Genomic DNA, 21,081 nt, shown 5'->3' with positions numbered 1-21,081 from the left:
CAACCACTGATCATGATGAGAATATTGCAGAGCCTGCCGTACCGAAAATGTACCCGCACCAAAGGAAGTGAATGATACCATCATTAGGACAGCATATAAGGTAGTTCTCAACCTTGCAATTTTTACCATGAGACGAACTAACAAAGGGTGCAACACCAGTGTAACATAATGAACCTGCATAAACGGGTCTAGAATAAGGGGACGGCCACTCACTCGATGGAGGGGTAAAATAATAGTATTGGCAGCAAAGACTGGACTCGGGAAGGGCAGGACAACAGCGGGTGAAGGTCAATAGAAGAGGTCTTCAGCTTGCAGTCGTCCTAATTAGGATGTTGGTGATAACTGCGATGAATAGGTCCTCAACTTGTGCCTTCCTAACGCATTTGAAGAAATCGGAGAAACAATGCACTCTCCTGGCCCCAAGAAAGCGGATGTAAAAGTAAAATCAGGAGGGGCCATCATACCCCCTTTGAAAAGAAACGGCGACCCCCAAACAAAAAACATAGGCACCACCACCCCTTTGAAAGGAAACCACTGCGCTCCATGAGAGACACGGGTCCGATCCAGCGACCTCGCATAAAAACTCTTCTCTACTCCCAAAAATGGATACAATCCTACACAAGAATGGGCGGTATGGCAGGCTCAAGTTCGTTCCGGGAAAGTTTCAATATCATAAGACCACACTATACACCGACACAGTGATGTACAAAATCGCAAGGCCCCAATTGTTGTAATTGACTACTCTGGAAATCTTAGTAAATGCATGATCCTCCAACATACATGTAAAAAGAAGTGGAATCTGGAGCCACCCACTTGGCAATCCGAATAGTGGAAGTCTCAAAGAATGCATAACATCATTACCGACTCAAAAGGGCATTATGCAGTTTTCTGGAGGCAGAATATCAAACGTTTCGGGAAGATATACCCATTTATAATGCAGAAAGTTAACAACGTCACCTCGACAGTTCGGTCCAATGGTCTGAAAGCGAACGACGCGCTATGCAAGAGGCACACGAACTCACATACCGTGACCCCGGTGACCCCGAATACCCCACCGCCCTCTTCGAAAACGTTAAGAACAAATCCTTATCCCATGCCTAGGAAAACAATATTTCCCCTTGCTACAACGAGGTCTTAACTCCGAAGAATCGCTAACACTGTGGACGAAAAACCAACACACACTCTAAACTTTTTTCCCTCCCATATACTCCCTAGAGGTTCTTTTTCGCCTGTCCTCTAGTGGTCCTCCTTGTAGGAGTTTTTTTACTACATGGAACAGGGAGGTTTTGTTTACCTCCTCAAAACAGGGCGTTTTTAGGTTATAGAAAGGAGGTATTTAGGGAGGGTTAAGAATGTTTGGAAGAATTTAAGGAGGTCAAAATGGAGTATTCTGTACTTCCTGAAGGGCGTTTTTAAGTGATGTTTATAGAATTTTTAGGCGGTTGAATAGGAGCCTATTATGGCTCCCTTTGGAATTACTTATGTAATACCCGTGCTACACGAGCGTTTCGAAGGCCTTCGAGTCGAATGTCATTTGACTCAAATGACACCTTTGAGCTGCTACACGACGTTTTTCAAAGGCCTTTGACTGAAATGCCATTTGAGTCAAAGGAGCACGACAACTGACCTTTGAGAGTCTCAAAGGCCTTTGAAACACGAACGGTCGTACCCTCGGGCTCAGTTTCTGCAAGCCGTAATAACAAAAACAATTATTTACAAGTAAAACTGTATTTCAAGTGCAAGATCTTCATAATTTTTCACTTGTTCACTTGTTTTCGTTCTATGTCACTCGCTCTACGATTACGAGGTAACTTGGTACTCTCAACACCGGTGGTGTGAAAAAAGACAAAAAGAAACTGGCTGCCTTGTGGAAGTTTTGTGCGTGCTTGTAGATAGTTATCAATTTGATCTCTAATAATTGCTTTTTTGCCCATTTTAACTCTAAAATTACATTTTCGCCAAGAACGAAACATGGCAACAGTGGCGACAGCAAAACATGGCGGGTGAATGCGGAAACTTTCAACTGCCTTTGAAAATTGTCGTGTAGATCGGCAGAACTCCTTCAAGTTCGAAGGACATTTGAAATTTCAAAGGCCATTTGACTCAAATGTCCTTCCATACGCTCGTGTAGCACGGGTATTAGTTTAGGGGCGTTTTTAGGAGGTTCAAGGGAAGCATTTACTTCTTTTGAAGGGAGTTTGACGAAAGCTTGGGGAGTTTTGTAGGCCTTCCGAAAGGAGGTTTTCAAGGCCACAAGGGAGAATTTCTAGTTCCCTGCGGGAGTACTGATTTCACACGTTTTTTCTCGATTTCAGGTTTATTTCAAACGAACTTTCGCAGACAAGTTTACATGGTGCATGGTGTACACAAGGAGGATCCGAAGTAAATACTTATGGCGACCTCATATTGGAAATCGCAAATGGTACATTGCTAAATAACACGCCAGTTAGGAATTGAAGACAGTAATACGATGTTACTTGAACAAACCGCAGAAACAATATTACTACAAGAACTGGAAATACGCGAAAAACAAAGATAGGCACAAACACAACCGCATGGTAAGTGAAATCATTATAGAATACTAGCGCATCGAGAACGCGTCAGTACTTACCAGAACTTATCAGTACGCATCAGCGCTCAGTACACAGTGAAAAAAATGGTTGCAGTGGTTTACAACAACAACCAAAAAATTCAGTAGGTGGTGAAATGAGCGAGAGCTGTGAGCTAGTTGAACAAATTGTAGAAACAATAATAATACAAGAACTGGAAATACTTGAAAAACAGATAGGCACAAACACAACCGCATGGTAAGTGACATCATTATATAATACTAGAGGATCGAGAACGCGTCAGTATTTATCAGAACTTATCAGTAGGCAATAGTACTAAGTACACAAAGTGAAGAAAAAATGGTTGCAGTGGTTTACAACAACAAAACAATTTTTCAATTTGTGGTGAAATGAGCGAGAGCTGAGCAACGATTTGATATTGAAAGGTAACAAGCATTTTGTAGGTGGTAAAGGCACAAGAGATAAATGATGTAGGAGGCAGACTGCAGTGAGATGGCTATGGATAAATGAGTAATATAAAGAACGAAAAATATGCTGCGGAAAATACCAGTGCGTTTTGACAAAGACACAAATGCGCCAAGAAAAGTGACCGAGTCTGAAGGGTTAATTGCAATGATATAGAACAGAATGGGTGGTATCGCGACAGCTTCTTTAGAGAGAGCAAAAAGCCATGAAATTCGTGTTTTTCGGATAATTTTTAGTTGATTCATTTCGCACCAGTTGCCAATATTATTTAGATAATTGTTTCAAGTTAAATTAGTTTGTTAATATTATTGCTTCACCGAAAGATAGCTGTATTATCAGCATACAGAACGGCCCATCAAATATCCCCTTTTCAGTAAAAAAAGAAAAAAGAAAAAGTCAGACATATAATACGGAATTCTTTTTGACTACTATCCAATGATTACAGGATTGAAAACAAATAATAGTCAGCGATATTGATGCGATAAAAGTTAATTAGTTCTAAATCCTTCACACGTGGTTTGGTGCTGGCAAGGTCCAAAAAGGCATGTCCACAAACGTTAGAGCTCTGTGTGCCTTCTTGTGATATTGAATGTTGAAAACCCAGAACGATGCAAACAGACTACACAGTCCTCCCAGTAAAGATGATGCAGTCAAGACACGCTGGCCATCGATGTGGAGGCTAACTTCCCCGTTCACGGAATGCAGGCAGGGAGTCAGAGGCACATCTGCCTGAAAAAGCAAAAAAGAAAAAAAAATGCCTCACACGTAAAATTCAAAACAGACACTATGGTTAAATGAACTTAATAATTCGGTACAGTAATAAAATTGTAAGGCCAGGTTCCCTGCGAATTCCAGTACCTAAATTAGGAATGCAAAGGCTTCATAAAACCAAGTGCCAGTACATTAACCGTCGTGGCTTTGGTAGCAATAAAAAAGATATTACTTACGCACAATATACTCGAGCACAACTTTAAATGACAGTGAAGATGAAATGCAAGTCTCTGTAGGTTGATAGATTACTTTTTGTTTTTGACAGAAAAACACTTTGGTATTGCATGATTTTGTTAACTGCTGTCTCTTGCTTTAAGATGCCAGCTTGCATCTATTCAAGTGAATGGGCACACAGTTAAAGATGCAAACCCTTACACTGCCTCTCCTCTACCATGGTGGCTCACTTTCATAGAAAAAGTGCAGCTTTTTCGAGCTGGACGGCTGTTGCAAGCCGTGGCAATACTCACTTCTTCTGGAGGGGCCAACTTGGTTTCCGAATTCAGCCTTGCCTTGTACAGCACAGCCTATCCTGCCTTAAGATCTCTGAAGTCATTCAACTCGATCATGTATCAGGATCGGCAGAAGAAAATCGTGTCAGCCAATAATGAATTCATGCCGGACAGGCACCCACTGTTTCAGTTATACTTGCAGATACCTCCACCTATTTCCCTCCTGGTGTTACAACCAAAGCTAATTTGTTACGGCTTGTCTCATCACGTATGATCATCTGTCATAACACAGCTATTCATAGAGGAAAGTCCTTCACTGGGTCAGAAAACACTTTCTTTTTTTACAGTAGTGATAAACTAGGCGACTCAGTCATCCGTATTCTGACAACTTAATATTTTGTGTGACCGAGCTGACAAGCATGATTGGTGCATAAGGTCATTTGTAGCCGCAACCGTTACTACAGCCTTGTTAGCTAACGTAAACCTCGTTCATGGCACCAAATTACTTGTGATTGCATGGCAACCGAAAAAAACAGCTGAAATGGAAACGCTATTCTCGCAAACTTACCAACGCTGCATGCCACACACACCTGCCTTAGTTAATTTACCGTGATTGTAGAAGTTTCCGTCACGCAAAACCACAGTGCACTTTTTGGAGCTGCAAGCTCCGTGTCAAAATCGAGAGTCAGATGAATCAAGTAATTTTTGTGTATGGTCTTACTATTGGTTATTACAAAGTTATTACCAACAAAAGAAGAGTGTGTGCATTGTTCTTCTAAAAAATTATATACTTTTTTATGCCCGGCAGACTTGTGTCATGCTACGGCAAACTCGGTTCTCTTCCATAAGGGCATGAATTTGTGTTTTTAATTACGTGGCCTTATCTGGCGACTGACGGGCCCCGATTGTATACAGACCCCTCATTATCATCCGAAAGGGAATAAAAACATGTCGGTTTCGAACCACGTCGCCGTCGTGGTCCACACTATATGCATTTAATCGTTCGATAGGCTCATAGCATCTTTAACGCATGTCACCGTTTCCTTAATAGGGCACGCTGTCAGATGTGCAGAGTCGACTCAAGCGAGCAAACAACCCCACCGAATCTACAGGGAACAGTTTTCGAAGGGTGTGGCCGTCTGATCTGCGGCTTTCGCCGACCAGAGCGCTAAGAATGAGTCAGAGCCTTGAACGAAAACAACACAAAGACTTATATTTGGACAGGCAAGCCATCAGGAGCGTTAACAAATAGATATTACAAAGTAGAGCAGTTAACTAAAAAGAACACGAGCAGTTCGATGCATATGAGAGACAGAGTCCGAGACAGAGTCCCACAATATTCACCGACCGGGCCCGACGATGCACCGCTGTGGGAGGCAATTCGGCTACCTGAGTAACCGTCACGTTGCTTTGAAACGACTCCGCGCGCGACAAACGATTTCATCTCGAATGCCCTGTTACAAACCTGCCTACAAAAGAATGCGAATGCATACCCCAAAAGCCACAAACGAGTACAATAAAACGAGTGTGCGCTTTTTTCTTTGCCTGTGCGTGTACGTGCTGTGTGCGGCACGGGTACTTCGCAGTTAACCCTATCCAAACGTTTGACAAACGCATCGACTGATAACAGACCACTTACCAGCGAGCTGTCCACAGCTGTCGCCGTATCCAAATGCTGTTAGCGGCCGTTCCTCGTGTGACAGGGGCACATAAAAATCTTTCCACCAAATGGCACTACTAGTCCTTCTCAAATAAGAAAAAACGATGGCCCAAGGCGAGGCTTGAAGCTCCGGCCGCACCGAGCCACCGGCCGCGCTGCGTTGATAGCAAGGAGGTTGTTTACATCCGGGCAGCAAGTCGTGCCGCCAGGGCAAGTTGAGTCGCTGCAGTCGGGTGCGTTGGCGCGCTGGCACGAGAATTTCAATCGTCTATATATGCGCAAGCAAGCGAAGGAGATGAGCATTGCAATTGTTTGCAACGGCAAGAACTGTCTCTGTTATCAGCAGAGTTTGACAACACCTATGGCCAAAATAAACACATTGAAACAACACGGCCGCGCTGTGTGCCTGTGATCGCGCTGGCTGAAGCATCTATACGGGTATACGTACGGTATGGGGTTTGTAGCTGTATGCAGCCGTCGCGTCCTGCTTACTCGTTCTAATTAGCATTAGGCCACGGTTGAAGTGCTGATACACGGAAACAACAGAAGACTAACATGGCGACCGCCCGCTTGAGATGATTATCCCAGATGGGGAGTTTATTTTGGACGTGGTACTATACAAGGAACCGAACGCCATCTCCCAAATGGTGTTAAGAGGTTCTAAATCCTCCCGTTTTCTACACGGATGGGCAACGGTACTACCGGAGGTTTTTCCACATTTTTAGACCATGCCTAGGGAGTACATTTTTTGCTATAAGTACTTTTCAGGGCACATTACTTGATTAAAACTCCATTTCCGGCTTGTTTCCGTTTACAGTGCAGTTATCTCAAAATTCCTGTGCGTTAAGGGGTTCGGCGGGAACATTACCCATTAACTTAGAAGTCTGTTATAATAGGTGAAACATCCCCCTTCTTCGAGGAACCTAGCCATCCACGTTCAAGGGTATATACCTTTACGGCAGGCCCTTCGAAGCCGTTAGCGACCACCATGCCTTGTGCTGGCTTGCTAACCTCAAGGACCTGTCCGGTAGACTCGCTCGATGGCCCGGGGAGAACAACTGAAACATAAAATATTCTACTTCTTCGAAGCATAGGAGGCAGGTTTGATGAGCTCGTTTCCTCAGTAGCAGCACGAGCTGATTGAGATGGCAAGGGAAGGAGCTGCTGCATCTGGAGACCCAGGTTCCACCTTTGAGCTCCCTACCATCTCTTTACCCCATTTTCGTAAACCACAACTATTTTTTCCTAAATGAAGATCTTCTCTCTCTCTCTTTAACAAAAGCAAAAATTATTCAGCGCAGCCTAGCCATCACAAAATAAACATTGTGATACCCATCCGCGTGTGAAAATTGCGGCGCACAAAAATGCCAACTGTATGCCTGTGTTTATTTATTTATTTATTTATTTATTTATTTATTTATTTCTTCACATACCCTCAGGGCCCAAGGGCATTACAGAGGGGAGTGGGGGATAACAAAATTATTGGAAGAATATACAGCAAGTAAAAATATTATAACAACAGCTTTTTACACAAACAGTGCAGACACTGCGATAGTTATAAGGAAGCATGCGTTGCACAAGTTGGCGGAAACACTCATAACACAGCTTTACTCCAACAGAGTCGACATTGCACAGATTTGGCTGGCGACAATACAAATACAACGGATCTTCACCTGAGAAGGCTAAATAAACAAGTAAATACTGCTCAAGTCAGGGAAAGTAAAAAACATACGGCACACACATTTTCACTCAAACAGTCTGGAAAGTGCACGCCTAAAAGCAGCGACGTCCAACATTTCGGCAACTGCATGTGGCAGTTGGTTCCATGTAACAGATGTGCTCGGAATAAATGAGTCGTGAAAACACTTTGTATCACAAGATGGAATGCCTACTTTGTATCGATGATCAACGCGCGCTGACATGTACGATGGATTCGTTAGTAGTCTCTCTCTAAGAATTGAATTCCCATGATATATTTTGTGGAATAGGCACAAACGCGATATTTGCCTGCGGTGCTCGAGTAACGGTAGAGACAAAGTCGTTTTCATTGTGGTGACGCTGGACGTGCGATGATAATTTGAAAGTATGAAGGGACATGAACGATTTTGAACCGCCTCCAATTCGTCGGTGAGCGATGCAATGCCAGGATGCCAAACAGCAGCCGCGTATTCCTATTTCGAACGACCAACGTTTTATAGAGAATTAGTTTCAAAGAGCTAGGTGAAGAATTAAAGTTCCTACGAATATATCCTAACATACGGTTGGCATTACTTACAACATATTCTATGTGTGGTTTCCATGATAAGTTAGAAGACACTATAACACCTAAATATTTGTACGACGGCACCATTTCAAGACAAACATTGTTTAGTGAGTATTCAGGAGGTGTAGTGTTAACTCTAGAAATGCGCATGCTTTTACACTTTTTAATATTAAGTTTCATTTTCCATAATTCACACCAATCTGAAATACTGTCAATATCTGATTGCAGAATTTGGACGTCGTTGTTGTTAGTGATTTTTCTGTAAATAACACAATCATCGGTAAAAAGACTGACAGATGAGCTGATGTTAATTGGAAGGTCATTTATATAAATTAAAAACAAAAGAGGCCCCAGGACAGATCCCTGCGGTACACCTAAATGAACCGAAGAAGGGTGCGAGTCTGTATTGTTCACACTTACGAACTGATATCGGTTAGTCAAAAACGAACGCAACCACGCAAGTATATTATGATCTAAGTTTAGTTTAGAAAGTTTTATAAATAATAAATCATGCGGAACCGAATCAAACGCTTTAGAAAAATCTAGGAATATGCAGTCTGTAAAGCATCCACGATCAAGCGCCGAGTGTACATCATGAGTGAAACAGACTAGCTGGGTCTCACAAGAATAGGGACATCGCTGCCAAGCACACTTGGCAGTGGCGACGACAAGCAGCAACTTGGGACTAAGCGCTCTCGATTTTCGGTGCAGGTTAGTGTCTGCCAAAGCGTTGCTGTATGTTCCTGTTTTTGACGTCGTCGCTTCTGCCAAGTTTCTTGTAGAGCGCTTATGTTTGGTGTTCTGTGAAATCTTATGCTGTGTGAAAAATGACTAAAGACATAGCAAAAATGAAGGAGGAGATACGGGCGGAAGTTGAACAGCAACTTCGAGCTGAGATAAAGGCATCACGTGAGGCATTTGAGAGAGAGATGCGAAATGAATTACGCGACCTTCGAAATGAGCAAAAAGGGATTGTTCAAAGCTTGGAACACTCCCAGGCTGACATTGATGACCTGAAGAAACGGCTAGAAGTTGAAGCTGCAAAGAATGAAAAACTAAGGAGCGAAAATGATGTCCTCGGGGCGAAATGTCAAGTTCTTGAAGACAGGGTAGTTGATCTGCAGAAGAGAGTCCTTCAAATCGAGCAATATTCTAGGAATTGCAATCTTGAGATCCAGGGTGTTGAAAAGCAAGAAAACGAAAATGTTGTTGAGATTGTCTCTAAGCTTGGTACGGTCATCAATGAACCCATTTCTCAGGGTGACATTGTAGCCTACCACCGCGTTCCAACACGGAATTCTGACAAAACGAACATTGTTGTACAATTCAGATCTCGCGATAAACGTGAATGCGCTCTGAAAAAGGCAAAAAAAATGAGGTTGACAAACGAAGACCTGGGATATGAAAGCACATTGCCTATCTATGTTAATGAACATCTGTGTCCGACCCTGAAGCGTTTTCTTGGCATGGCTGTCAAAAAAAAGCACGACCACAAGTGGAAATCAGTGTGGTCGTTCAAGGGCAAGATATACGCAAAGAAAACTGAAACTTCACCAATGATCCATATAGCCGACGAAAGTGACCTTGCCAAAATACAGTAAAGTCAATCCGAAACCGCCTTACCGCAGTAATAATGGATCAGTCGGCTTACCGACAGTTCGTTTTGCCAGAATGTTTCGGACATCAAAATTTAAAACAACATTCCTTGATACACTTTAATGTACGCTCCGCTACTAACAAAGAAGAAGAAATTTACAATTTTTTAAGCCAGTTTTCCTTCCGATATAATGTTGTCATGATTACTGAGACGTGGTATAGTGATGGTTGTAAAATGCTTCAACTTCCCGGTTACAATAACTTCTTTATGAACCGTCCTGATCGGCGAGGAGGGGGAGTCGCTATTTACGTAGAAGAAAACATGCACTGTGAATTAGTTTCGAAATTTTCAGTAGTCACAAATGACTACGAGATAGTGGCACTCAAATACGACAAAGACATCATGGTTGCTGTATACCGGCCACCACAAGGCAATATCTCACAATTTCTGCATTTCTTCGAAAGTATCTTAGACCATGTGTCCCACAATGGTTTCCGCCTTGTTTGGGCCGGTGACTTCAATATAAACGTCTTAGAAGATAGTGCAACAGTCACCGAATTTTGCACTACGCTTAGTTCAGTTGGATTTCTAAACCTAATCAAAACACCTACAGGCGTCACAGCAACCAGTTCGTCTGCCCTTGACCTGTTGATTACAAACGTTGAAACTGTAGTTTTTTCTGCCGGTACTATCGCATCAAGCCTAAGTGATCATTGTCCAGTTTTTATGATATATGATAACAAAACAAAAAACAAGAAGCATCACTCTGAGTCTATCAAGACCCAGGTTGTGTCTGCGACGGCTTTAGAATCGTTTAAATGCGAAATAAGCGCTTGTGATTGGTCATTTGTATATGATATGAATTCGGCAAATGACGCCTATTCTGAGTTCATGAAAACGTTTCTCGCCATTTACAATAGGCACTTTCCGTTCACAACCTTCACGCAATCCAAGAAAATGAGAAAGCCTTGGGTAACGCGAGCTCATATGAAAATGATCAAACGAAAAAACAAGCTGCATCACGTATTCTTGCGAACAAGACTGCCGACGACGCTGCAGGAATTCAAGAAGCAGCGTAATCTACTCAACAAAGAACTAAGACGAGCAAAAGCTGCTTATTATCATTCTCTGTTCGCAGATATAGATAACAGGCACCCGGATACTGCGTGGAAAGCTATAAACCGCGTTTTGGGGCGGGGACGAAATCATTTCACACCCGACAAAATCCTGGTAAATGGTCGCGAGGTAATCGGTAGTGACATTGCTAATCAATTTAACACGTACTTTGTCAACACCACAATTCAGACACATGCTCGGCCGTTTACCGAAGAGTCCGAATGTGTTCAAAACAATGTTATTGGAAGCCTTTTTCTTAATCCAACCGATATAAGTGAAATTTATCGAACATTTATGAACCTGAACAATAGCAAAGCTTTGGACATCAATGACACGCAGATCAAACCAGTTAAATACGTCATAGAACACATTGCTCCCGCACTAGTTCATATTTATAATCTAGCCATAGAATTAGGTGTATTTCCCGCTGAGATGAAGAAAGCAAGGGTGTCTGTAATACATAAAGGGGGGGATAAATCAACAGTGTCGAACTACAGACCAATATCTGTTCTTCCAGTTTTTTCTAAGGGCCTAGAGAAAGTGATCTATCATCGCATGGAAAATTTCTTTTCTGACAAAAATATTTTATCTGATGCACAATTTGGTTTTCGTAGTGGTCGATCAACGGAAACCGCGCTACTCACACTTAAAGAACACATAATAGATAACATTGAAAAAAAACTATACACTGTAGGTCTCTTTATTGACTTCAGTCGAGCTTTTGATTGCCTGGACCATAACATCTTAATAAAAAAATTATCTGCATGTGGTATTCGGGGAAAGGCTTCGGACTTTCTACACTCATACTTACACAACCGTCAGCAATGCGTGTACCTAGACATCCACAAGTCACCGTTTCTTTCTATTGCAAAAGGCGTACCGCAAGGAAGCATTTTGGGGCCCTTGCTCTTTAACGTGTATATCAATGATATCACAAAAATAGATACAACTGCAAAATTTATTATGTACGCAGACGACAGCACTATACTTATTTCCGGTACTGATGTCAACGATTTAATTGCAAAATGTAACGATGTGCTTCGGAAGCTATCCGTTTGGTCGCAGTCGAATCAAATTAGCATTAATTCCAATAAGACCAAAGTAGTTATCTTCAGGTCTAAAAATAAAGCACTTAACCCGCAAAGTAACATAATTTATGAGGATAAAGTTATTGACATAGTACACGAACACAAGATTCTAGGCGTTACATTTTCTGCACACCTAGGTTGGGACACACACGTAGTTAACCTTTGTAATAAACTGTCCTCAGTCACCGGAGTATTATCGCGATGCCGGAATTTCCTTCCTGCACAGGTTAAACTGCAAATTTACAACGCATTATTTGCATCGCATGTTAACTACTGTAGTCTTGTGTGGGCTACGACAAATAAAACAAATGAAATAAAAATTCTGAGGTTGCAAAAGAGAATGATTCGAAATATCGCCAGTATTCCGTATTTGGCATCAACACAAAATGCTTTTCCAAAGTACAACATTATCAAAGTAAACCACTTGTACAGTTTTCGTATTTTAAGTGCATTTGTTTCTGCATCAAACGCACTAAAAAGCGTTTTAATATCACTCTCATCCCTTACAGCAAGGGATGCCGATTCACGCACGCGCAGCACAGAACAATGGGTAGTGCCGCGGTTCCGCACTAATTATAAATATCAGGCTCTGCACTTCAACATTCCCACCATTCTAAATGAACATAGTCATACACATTGCTTTTCCCGCAAACAGTTGCGGCAATACTTCGTAAACTTGTAGTTTCCATCACTGTTTCAATCATTGCTGGTGTTTTGTATTTATGTGCTATTGCTGTTGTATCGTGTCTTCCTGTGTATAGAACTGTCTTTTTGTGTTAATTTGTATGAATTGAGAATTTTGAAACCATAATTCTTGTATAACTTTTCGAATTCAGCTTATTGTGAACTACGTACGAAGGATGTACTCTTTCAATTGCTTTCGTTATGAGTGATTTTTTTTTTCCTTTCTTGAACCCTGCCAAGTGAGGGTTTCCGGGCCACTGTCAAGCTGTCTTTTAGCAGCTTTTAGCCCGGATGACCTTCCAGTTTCTTCTGGAAAAAATAAAGATCTTAATATTCTTTCTAAAACCATGCTGCGCTGGGCTGAAAAATGAATTGGACTCCAAAAAATTTACAATGTGGCTATAAATGACATGTTCCATTATTTTACATGGAATACTAGTTAATGACACAGGCCTGTAGTTACTAGGAGAACATCGATCACCAGATTTGTAAAGCGGTGTAATTTTCCCAATTTTCCAATCATCAGGGATGCAACTAGTCTCAAGCGACTGAGTGAAAAGTTCTGTAAAAACGATAGAACTGTAATTTTTCGTGTTGATAAGGAACTTTGAGTTTATATTGTCAACACCACATGACGAAGAAATTTTAAGTTTTTCTATTATACGGGTAATACCTAGTGTGTCGAAAGCTATGGGTTCCATTGGACAAAAATTGAAGCACATACTGTCTGGAAAAGTAGCTGTACAGTCGGTAGAGTGGTCCATAGTAAATGCAGTGTTGAAACAATCAGCACAATCATTAGAAGGAATTGTCACACCGTCGGGGGTCTTAAGGTTTATAGTACAAATATCACGTTTGTTTACAATATTCCAAAATTGCTTTGGGTTGTTAATTAATAAGGACGGTAAAGTTTCCGTGAAAAATAAATTCTTCGCATTTTTTAATTCAGTCCTGTAATTAGCAGCTGCTAATTTATATGCATCCCATAGAAGGTCTGAGTTTTGGGCTTTGGCTGAACGAAACAAACGCTTTTTCTTGTTGGAGAGTCTTTTTAGATGCTTACTAAACCAAGGGCTCTCCTTGCTAGATGTGATAGTTATGACGGGTATAAACCTTTCGATAAGAGCGACTACCTTCTCCTTGTATAAAATCCAATTTGTGTTGACTGTACGATTCGGGAATCCTTGCAAGTAATCGTCCAGGAATATAGAAAGTTCGCGATTAATACTATCGAAGTCGGCTCGCTTATAGTCCCTTATTTGTTTTGCATGCGTGCGGTGGTGAAAGACAGGCATGTTTACCAGGAAATGGAGAACGGAATGATCGCTTAAAGCAGGCAGATAAGATATGGGTGAAAAAAAGTCAGGCAAGGTGGTTAATATCAGGTCCAAAATACTACTTGTTGTTAACGTAACTCTAGTTGGTTCGTTCACAAGCTGAGACAAATTAAAATCTGCACACATAGTCAGAAAATTGCTACATCCGGTTGAAAAAGGTGTGGGGCGAGGGTTCTGACCGGACCACTCGATATTCGGATAATTGAAATCACCAACTAGAATTATAGGCACATTTGGGAAGCGAACAACGATCTTATTCAGAGCGTCATGAATTTGATCGACAAACGTGGCATCGCATGACGGGGGGCGATAACAAACACCCATGATAAGCCTTTTAAAACCCAAGTCAATTTCTACAAAAAGCAGTTCTAAATTCGTAACGGAAAATATAGGGGCGGAAACCAAGTAATCCGCAACAGCAATTAACACACCACCACCATATCTTTCACCCCTGTCACGGCGATATATGTTGAAATGCTTGTTGCTCTCAAAGACTTCACGATTAGCAACATTCGAGGAAAGCCAAGTTTCCGTCAACAATATAACGTCAGCATCGCACGAATCAATCAGCGAACTCAATTCTTCCTTCTTTGCTAGAACACTTCTAATGTTAGTAAAAAGAAATGACAATGAACTCTTGGATGATGACGGCAAACCACTACCCCTCGCGTATTCCTATTTCGTAACATCGGGCGAGTTTGACACGCCTGCGCTATCTGAATGCTGGGGCATCCCCAGGCGGCACAGAAAGTGTGCCCCAAGACCGGCCCGTCTATGGCCGCTTTCTGGCATGTCCGGCCAGCATCCAGGTTCTGGCAGCCACTGATCATGCGTTGAACGGCCAACATTCGGCAACCAGCGATTCGGTATTTTTCCGTCCGCCCGTGGCCGGCCGCATAACGGCAGCTAACCGGCTGCCAGATATTCAGTTCTCTTACGGTTGCCGGTGTTGAGAAAGAGAACGGCCGAAGTACGGCCTTAGGGCATCCGTTTTTTCTTCGGGAAGCGGTAATCGGCCGAAGCACGGCAAGCGACCGGCCACAGAATATGCGTATTCTTGCGGCAGTTGGTGTTCGAAAGGAGACCGGCCGGAGCGCGGCTGCCGTGAATTCGTTGTTTCAACAGTGAACCGCGCGTCCGGCGGTAGAATATCCGGCAACCAGTGTTATGAAGGATACCGGCCGACGTACGGCCCCAGAATATGCGTTTTTCATTCGGTTAGCTGTCCTCGGCCGAATTACGGCAAGCGAATGGCCCCAGAATATTTGGCAACCGGTGTTCAAGAGGAGACCGGCCTACGTAAGGTATCTGGTTATACGTCATTTTTTCGGCAAACGGCATACAGCCGAACAACGGCACGCGCCTGGGCGCCGAGCATTCATGCACAGACATGTTTGGAAGGAAACCGACCGGTTTTTTCCTGGGGGAAGAAAAAGCCGTTAGGGAGCCGAGCGACGGGGACGCGTTTTTCATCCGCTCCGTGTTTCTACGTTTTAAATGAACGAACATCGTTTGTCAAACAGTAATGAGTGTTCTCGGTGAACGGGCACGGTGCAAGGACTCACTGGATATTAGCAAGGAACCTTTTAGGCCACCGAAATGTCATTTATTGCCACAAGAAGACTGTGCCACACCGACGGGTGAGCTAAGCCTCGCCAGTCATCGCCGCTACCATGCCTCTGCCGCCGGCTTCGTCGACGCATCAGCTCGAGGCTATTCGCCCCCTCAAGAAATGGAGAGCATTGGAGACATCGACCCGGAAGAGATGTCCGATCCGAGATGGAGATGGTTCACCAAAATAACTGGCCTTCAAGGGCGTCGAGCAGCTAAACCGCCACCATGTCAAGGACTCCCCACCAAAGAAAGGCAAGTGCGAGCAAAAGCGCAAGTTATTCTGCTTACAATTAAACTGCGACAAGCAATGTTGCACTATGTTGTTGGTGATAAACGTAGAAGAGACTCGCTCGTGCATTGGTATGATCAACTTCATGCCCTGCACTATGTTACTTCATGGGATTTTACGACTGCCTATTTAGAAAAAAAAATATTTTAAATTTGCGATAACAACAGAGCCTTGTCACTGACGAAGCCTAGCTGGTAATTTAGTTCCGATGTTTGAAGGTGAGCTTAGCTACTCTTGAGATATGACTAATTTGGTTAAACATAATCGCCAGCATCCTAGCAAACACGGATTTTGTCAGGATTTTCTTGCTCAACGCAGATTGTTGAGTTCACGCACGATTTGGCTCTTGCAATAGATAAGCTTAAAGTGGTTGACTGTATATTCTTGGAAAGCAAAAAAGCAAATGATGGTGTTCCATATCACCTTCTGCGTAGTAAATTTCATCCTATGAACTGAATGAATCGGTTTTTGCATTATTATTACTATTGGCCCTATAGCTTTGTTCAAAAGTACTGTGTAGTTTACCGGACTATAGCGAATGAACGTGATTCCGTATACCTGCAGCTTTATTCGAATTTAATAACATCCTGGTGTGCTGATTCAGAAAAGTTTTTGGATGTTAAACAGTGTGTTAACGACACCTTTACAAGAAAACCTTCATTCCAATTGAATACGTATACCGTAAATTATGCTGCTGTGACAACGGCCGAGGAATATCAATACCTAGGAGTTTATTTAGGGAGTGGTTAGGGGTTAAATAGACAAGTTCACACCATAAAAGTTACGGCTGCATATGTTTTTGGCTTTCTGAGACGAAATTTCAGCGAACCTCCATCTAACTGAAAAGAACAACCGTATTTCATTCATGTGCGCTCAATCTTGGAGTACGCATGTGTTTTCGTGGATCCCTACACCAAAGAGCTGGTTGATACGCTCGAAAACATACAGAATATGTCAGTGCGATTAGTATTAGGTAATTGGCACGCAACTTAGCATGAGAGAAAGTAAAAGTAAACTGAAATGGCAGGACGTGAAAGATCACAGACGAAACCACAGGTTGAACTTTTTACGTAATATCTATCATTCGAAAACTGGAGTAGAAGGGGAGAAGTATGTCCAAGCGCCATTCTACATATCGCAAAGTGGGACCGCTAGCTTAAAGCAAATTATTAACTTTCCTTTAAAGGTGACGCCTTGCGCGATTCATTTTATTTTACATCAATACTGCAGTGTAATTATCTTCCACGTATGATTGCATTAACTGTTTATATTGAAGATTTCCAGCGCGCTTTGTAGAATTATTTTGTTATTTTGTCTCATATTTAATGCTTAGTGTTATGTATCTCCCTTCTGTAATGCATCCAAGGCAAGCAGCATCAAATAAACAAATAAATAAATAAAACAATAAATAAATAAATAAATAAATAAATAAATAAATAAATAAATAAACAAACAAATAAACTTCCAGAGGCGCAAGTTTGCCTCCGACGGGTTGGGAACCCTACGCATTCAACCTTGACCAATAAAATATTTATTGCCCTATTCGTTGCATTATGCAAGGTTTCCTGTATGCATGCTACCATTGCTATGTTATTGGTTTGAAACAAATTATGTAACTAATTTTACGCCTTTCCTTGCGTGAACATAGAGGGATACAACTGCAGCCACCTGAAGCAGGGCGCCATTCGCAACGCGTCTAGAATTTTTTGAACGTAGAATGATATTAGAAGAAAATTAAGTTCTTTTGGACTATTACGTGGTGTGCACGTATACTCATGAAAACAACATTAAAATAGATTGAAAATAAAAGTACCTGTTCGCTCCTTCTTAGGATCAGCCCTGAGCAAGGTCATCAGAAAAGTTGATCGACTAGAAAATGTCTTTGCAAGAAAAGTGGGTAAAAACTGGACATACTTTTTTGTGAAGGAGTTATATTAAATGCTCCTGAGTGTTTTGTTGAGAACCAAAACGCTTCGTAAAGGCATTCACGCCGGTTTTATACACATCAAAATTGGTCAAGCAACTGTTATAAAAATAATTTATGTAGTCATATAATGAAAGTGTTCCGGAATATTGCCTTAAAAAAATTGGTTAAAAGCGGCGCAATTTATCTCTCTGAAATTCAACCCACTAAAGTATGCGCCCTCCGCCGCCCCCCCCCCCCCTCCTCTTTCGCCGTTTATTACAGGTAAGCCGCCCCACAGAGGATATGAGGACCTGGACAATACATCTATTCAAGCTCTACAAAGAACTGAATATTTTCTGTGTTCGGCAGTAAAAGAGGCACAGCAATGAAAGGAACGACAATTTGTGAGCACTGTTTAATAAATGAATTTTGCTGTCAACTGAGGCTGGTAATTAAGCAAGGCTGCGCTGAAAGCTTGACGGCTGGTGGTTTCGCGCGAGCTCACTTTGATGTGGCTGCATTGGACCCAAAATGATGGGTTTGTGCTGCTTCTGCACTGCGCGAATGAGTCATGTGCTTGCGCGACATGCAGTGACGGGCCTCAGTTAACGTACTGTGGCTGAACTCCAATGCCCGTAGCACGGCCGTATTTCCGGTAGCTGTAGTCCGGCTGGAGTCCGACGACCGCATCTCGGCTGTCCTCCGGCTGCCGTACTTCGGCCGTACACGGGTGGCTTTAGAATGGCCGGAGCCCTACGGCTGGAACCTGGCCGCATGACCGTAAGCCGGTCGACTGGCCGACGGACACTGGCCGTTGGACAGCCATGGGAGTACGGCCGTATACGGCCAAAAGGCCCACATTTGGACATGGGCCGAACATGGCTGCCGGAAAACGGCCGGACAGAAAATCACCGGCCAAAGTACACCGGCCTGTTTTAGGCCGAACAGTCCTGTGCTGCCTGGGTCGTGTGTGCGCTATCTGATTGGCGAGAACTAGGTGGCTGCATAGGAAAGCCATCCTGCTCAAACACGGTCCCATCGACATGGTTGTAGCAGTAGCACTTGTCGTTAACGTACAATTTGTTGTAGCGAAGTTTGTAGGTGGAATTCTGCGTTTTTCCAAATTCTACAAGTTTTTTCCGTGCCTGCCGTGTTGTTACAGAATAGTCCTCGCTGACCGTGACACCCTTGTCTTTTAATTTAGCCGAAGAATTCAGAACTTGTTGTTTCAATTTAAAAGAAGAAAATTTAACAACGAGCGGTCTGCATTTTTCGTCGGAAAAAAGACCCAGCCTGTGCGCACGTTCAGTAGACTGTTTCGAAACCGTGAAGTCAAATGAAGCAGACATGACTTCTAGTATCTTATTTTCGGCCTGGTCCCAAGTTTCTAAAGGTTCATCAGCTACTCCATAAAACAACAGGTTGTCCCGTCGCATTCTGTCCTCCATTTCAGCTTGGCACTCCTGAATTTTTGTATTTTCAGTGCTAAGTCTGTCGGCGAGTTGCCTTAATTCGACTAATTCTTGCTGCGCGGCGTCACTTGCTGATGTTTTAGCTTCTACTGCCGTTAGTCGTTTGTCTATGTCTTTGATGGTGTTCCGGATAGCTTCTTGGCCTTTTATAACTTCGTTTACAGAATTAAGTAGTTCTGACTGACTTTTCTCAATGTTCGCAGTGCGGTCATTCACACTCTGTAACATACTAAACATGTCATTAAGTGTTTTTTGCTCAGTATCAGTCGCAGTGTTGGAATCCTTCGTCCGCGTAGAAGGGCCAGGATTAAGCTCAACATCCCCTGAAAGCAAAATTAACTGACGAATAACAGAATAGCACTCACACAATTCCGACAACAACACTCCCGGGCGTGGGAACAGCAATAAGTACAGGTTATTAGACTTGCGAGAGTACAAAGGAGTACACGTACTAACCTGTGCAAACAATCGCAGAGTGTTAGACAGCCGCATCACGTAGCTGCTCCCACGCCCACTGAAGGGGTCCGGTATCCATCGTTCGTTTTTATCGGCGTCCATCGTTGATGCCGTGCTCGATGTGGCCACCAGAAAAGCCGGGGCCAAATTCCAGTGCGGTTGCGCGGGAAGCACAAACTGGTAGTCTTCTTGAAGGCGAAGCGGCACTGTAGTTGCATCGGAATCCAGGGGTTGAAATGATGCAACGCTGATCCAAAGGCACACCAAAGGCGACGCCTGCGCAAACAATCGCAGAGTGTTAGACAGCCGCATCACGTAGCTGAACCTGCTTCACATGTTGAACCTGCTTCACATGTGGCCGTCTCGAGGTCACTTTCCACAGTACTGCCGAAGTATGCGTCGCGGGAATGGAAGACGCCCGGCCCAAATCGTGAAATTGTTCCAGAGGAAGACGCTGAGAGTTTTATGAACATTCTTACTGCTCACACTGACAAATAAGCGTACGGGTGTCTACTTTGATGGCGGGGTTCAACCTGTTTCTCTAGTATCACCCTCGCGGATAATAACATTTTTAGTGGACACTGGCTCAGCTGTATCAAAAATGGGAGAACAAAGCTTTCAAAACGTGTTCAGAGACCAAGTTGAGCTGAAAACATCACAACTAACATTGCTGGATTTTTCATGTCGAAAACCTCCTGTGCGTGGACAGTTCCGTGCCCTCACTGTGCACAAATCAGAAACAGCTGTAGTGACCTTCCACATTACCCAGGGTGGAACATCACTTCTGGGTATTGACGCCGTACAAGCTTTCGGTCTCCAGATTGCGGGTATAGAATTACGCTGCCTTACTATGGCCCAACATTGACACAAACCAAGTAAAACGTTGACACAAGGCCCCAAAATGCTACGCCCGAAATGCATCCACAGCACTCAAACAAGTCGTCACCGCCCACCACGAAACCACCCAAGTGAGAAGAAATAGTGTCTCTGGCGACGTCTGTATATGAACATGAACTGAGACTTGCGACAGTGGAGGATAACACTCTTCGGGAAGTTTCCCGTTACGTGCAGACATCGTGGCCGGACCGCAAGAATGGGGCTCCTAAGCCGACTTAATACTATGAAGTCCGAAAGGAGTTGACAGTTTTTGATGGCATGCTCTTCCGTACTAAGCGCATCGTGGCTCCTGCAAAGCTCACAGCGACTTTTGCCCAGCTGTCTCACAACATCCTCCCTCGTATCGTGAAAACGAAACAACGCCTACGAGAGAAGTGTGATGGCCAGTGTTAGGCAAACATGATGAAGCTACTATCCGCAGTTGTTTCATTTGTCAGCACGCAGACA

General features: G+C 43.1%; 1 protein-coding gene across 1 annotated transcript; it reads right to left on the bottom strand.

Annotated features, from left to right (window-relative positions):
• Positions 1-14,712: 14,712 nt before the first annotated feature.
• On the bottom strand, positions 14,713-20,053 carry LOC144153535 (uncharacterized). Its single transcript, XM_077685162.1, has 2 exons — positions 18,756-20,053; positions 14,713-14,723 (listed from the first exon to the last, which is right to left on the bottom strand). Exons 1-2 carry the CDS (start codon positions 20,047-20,049, stop codon positions 14,713-14,715), a joined length of 1,305 nt encoding a protein of 434 aa, XP_077541288.1. The 5' UTR covers positions 20,050-20,053.
• Positions 20,054-21,081: the final 1,028 nt, after the last annotated feature.

The sequence above is a fragment of the Haemaphysalis longicornis genome, unplaced genomic scaffold, assembly GCF_048455015.1.
Source record: "Haemaphysalis longicornis isolate Haplotype H1 unplaced genomic scaffold, Haemaphysalis longicornis Haplotype H1 scaffold_9, whole genome shotgun sequence".
Lineage (NCBI taxonomy): Eukaryota > Metazoa > Arthropoda > Arachnida > Ixodida > Ixodidae > Haemaphysalis > Haemaphysalis longicornis.
This window is presented reverse-complemented; position numbering and strand designations above follow the sequence as displayed.

What these genes read in the sequence shown, in the direction of transcription:
- LOC144153535 (XM_077685162.1), bottom strand. Translation starts at nt 20,049, where the DNA reads ATGCGGCTGTCTAACACTCTGCGATTGTTTGCGCAGGCGTCGCCTTTG.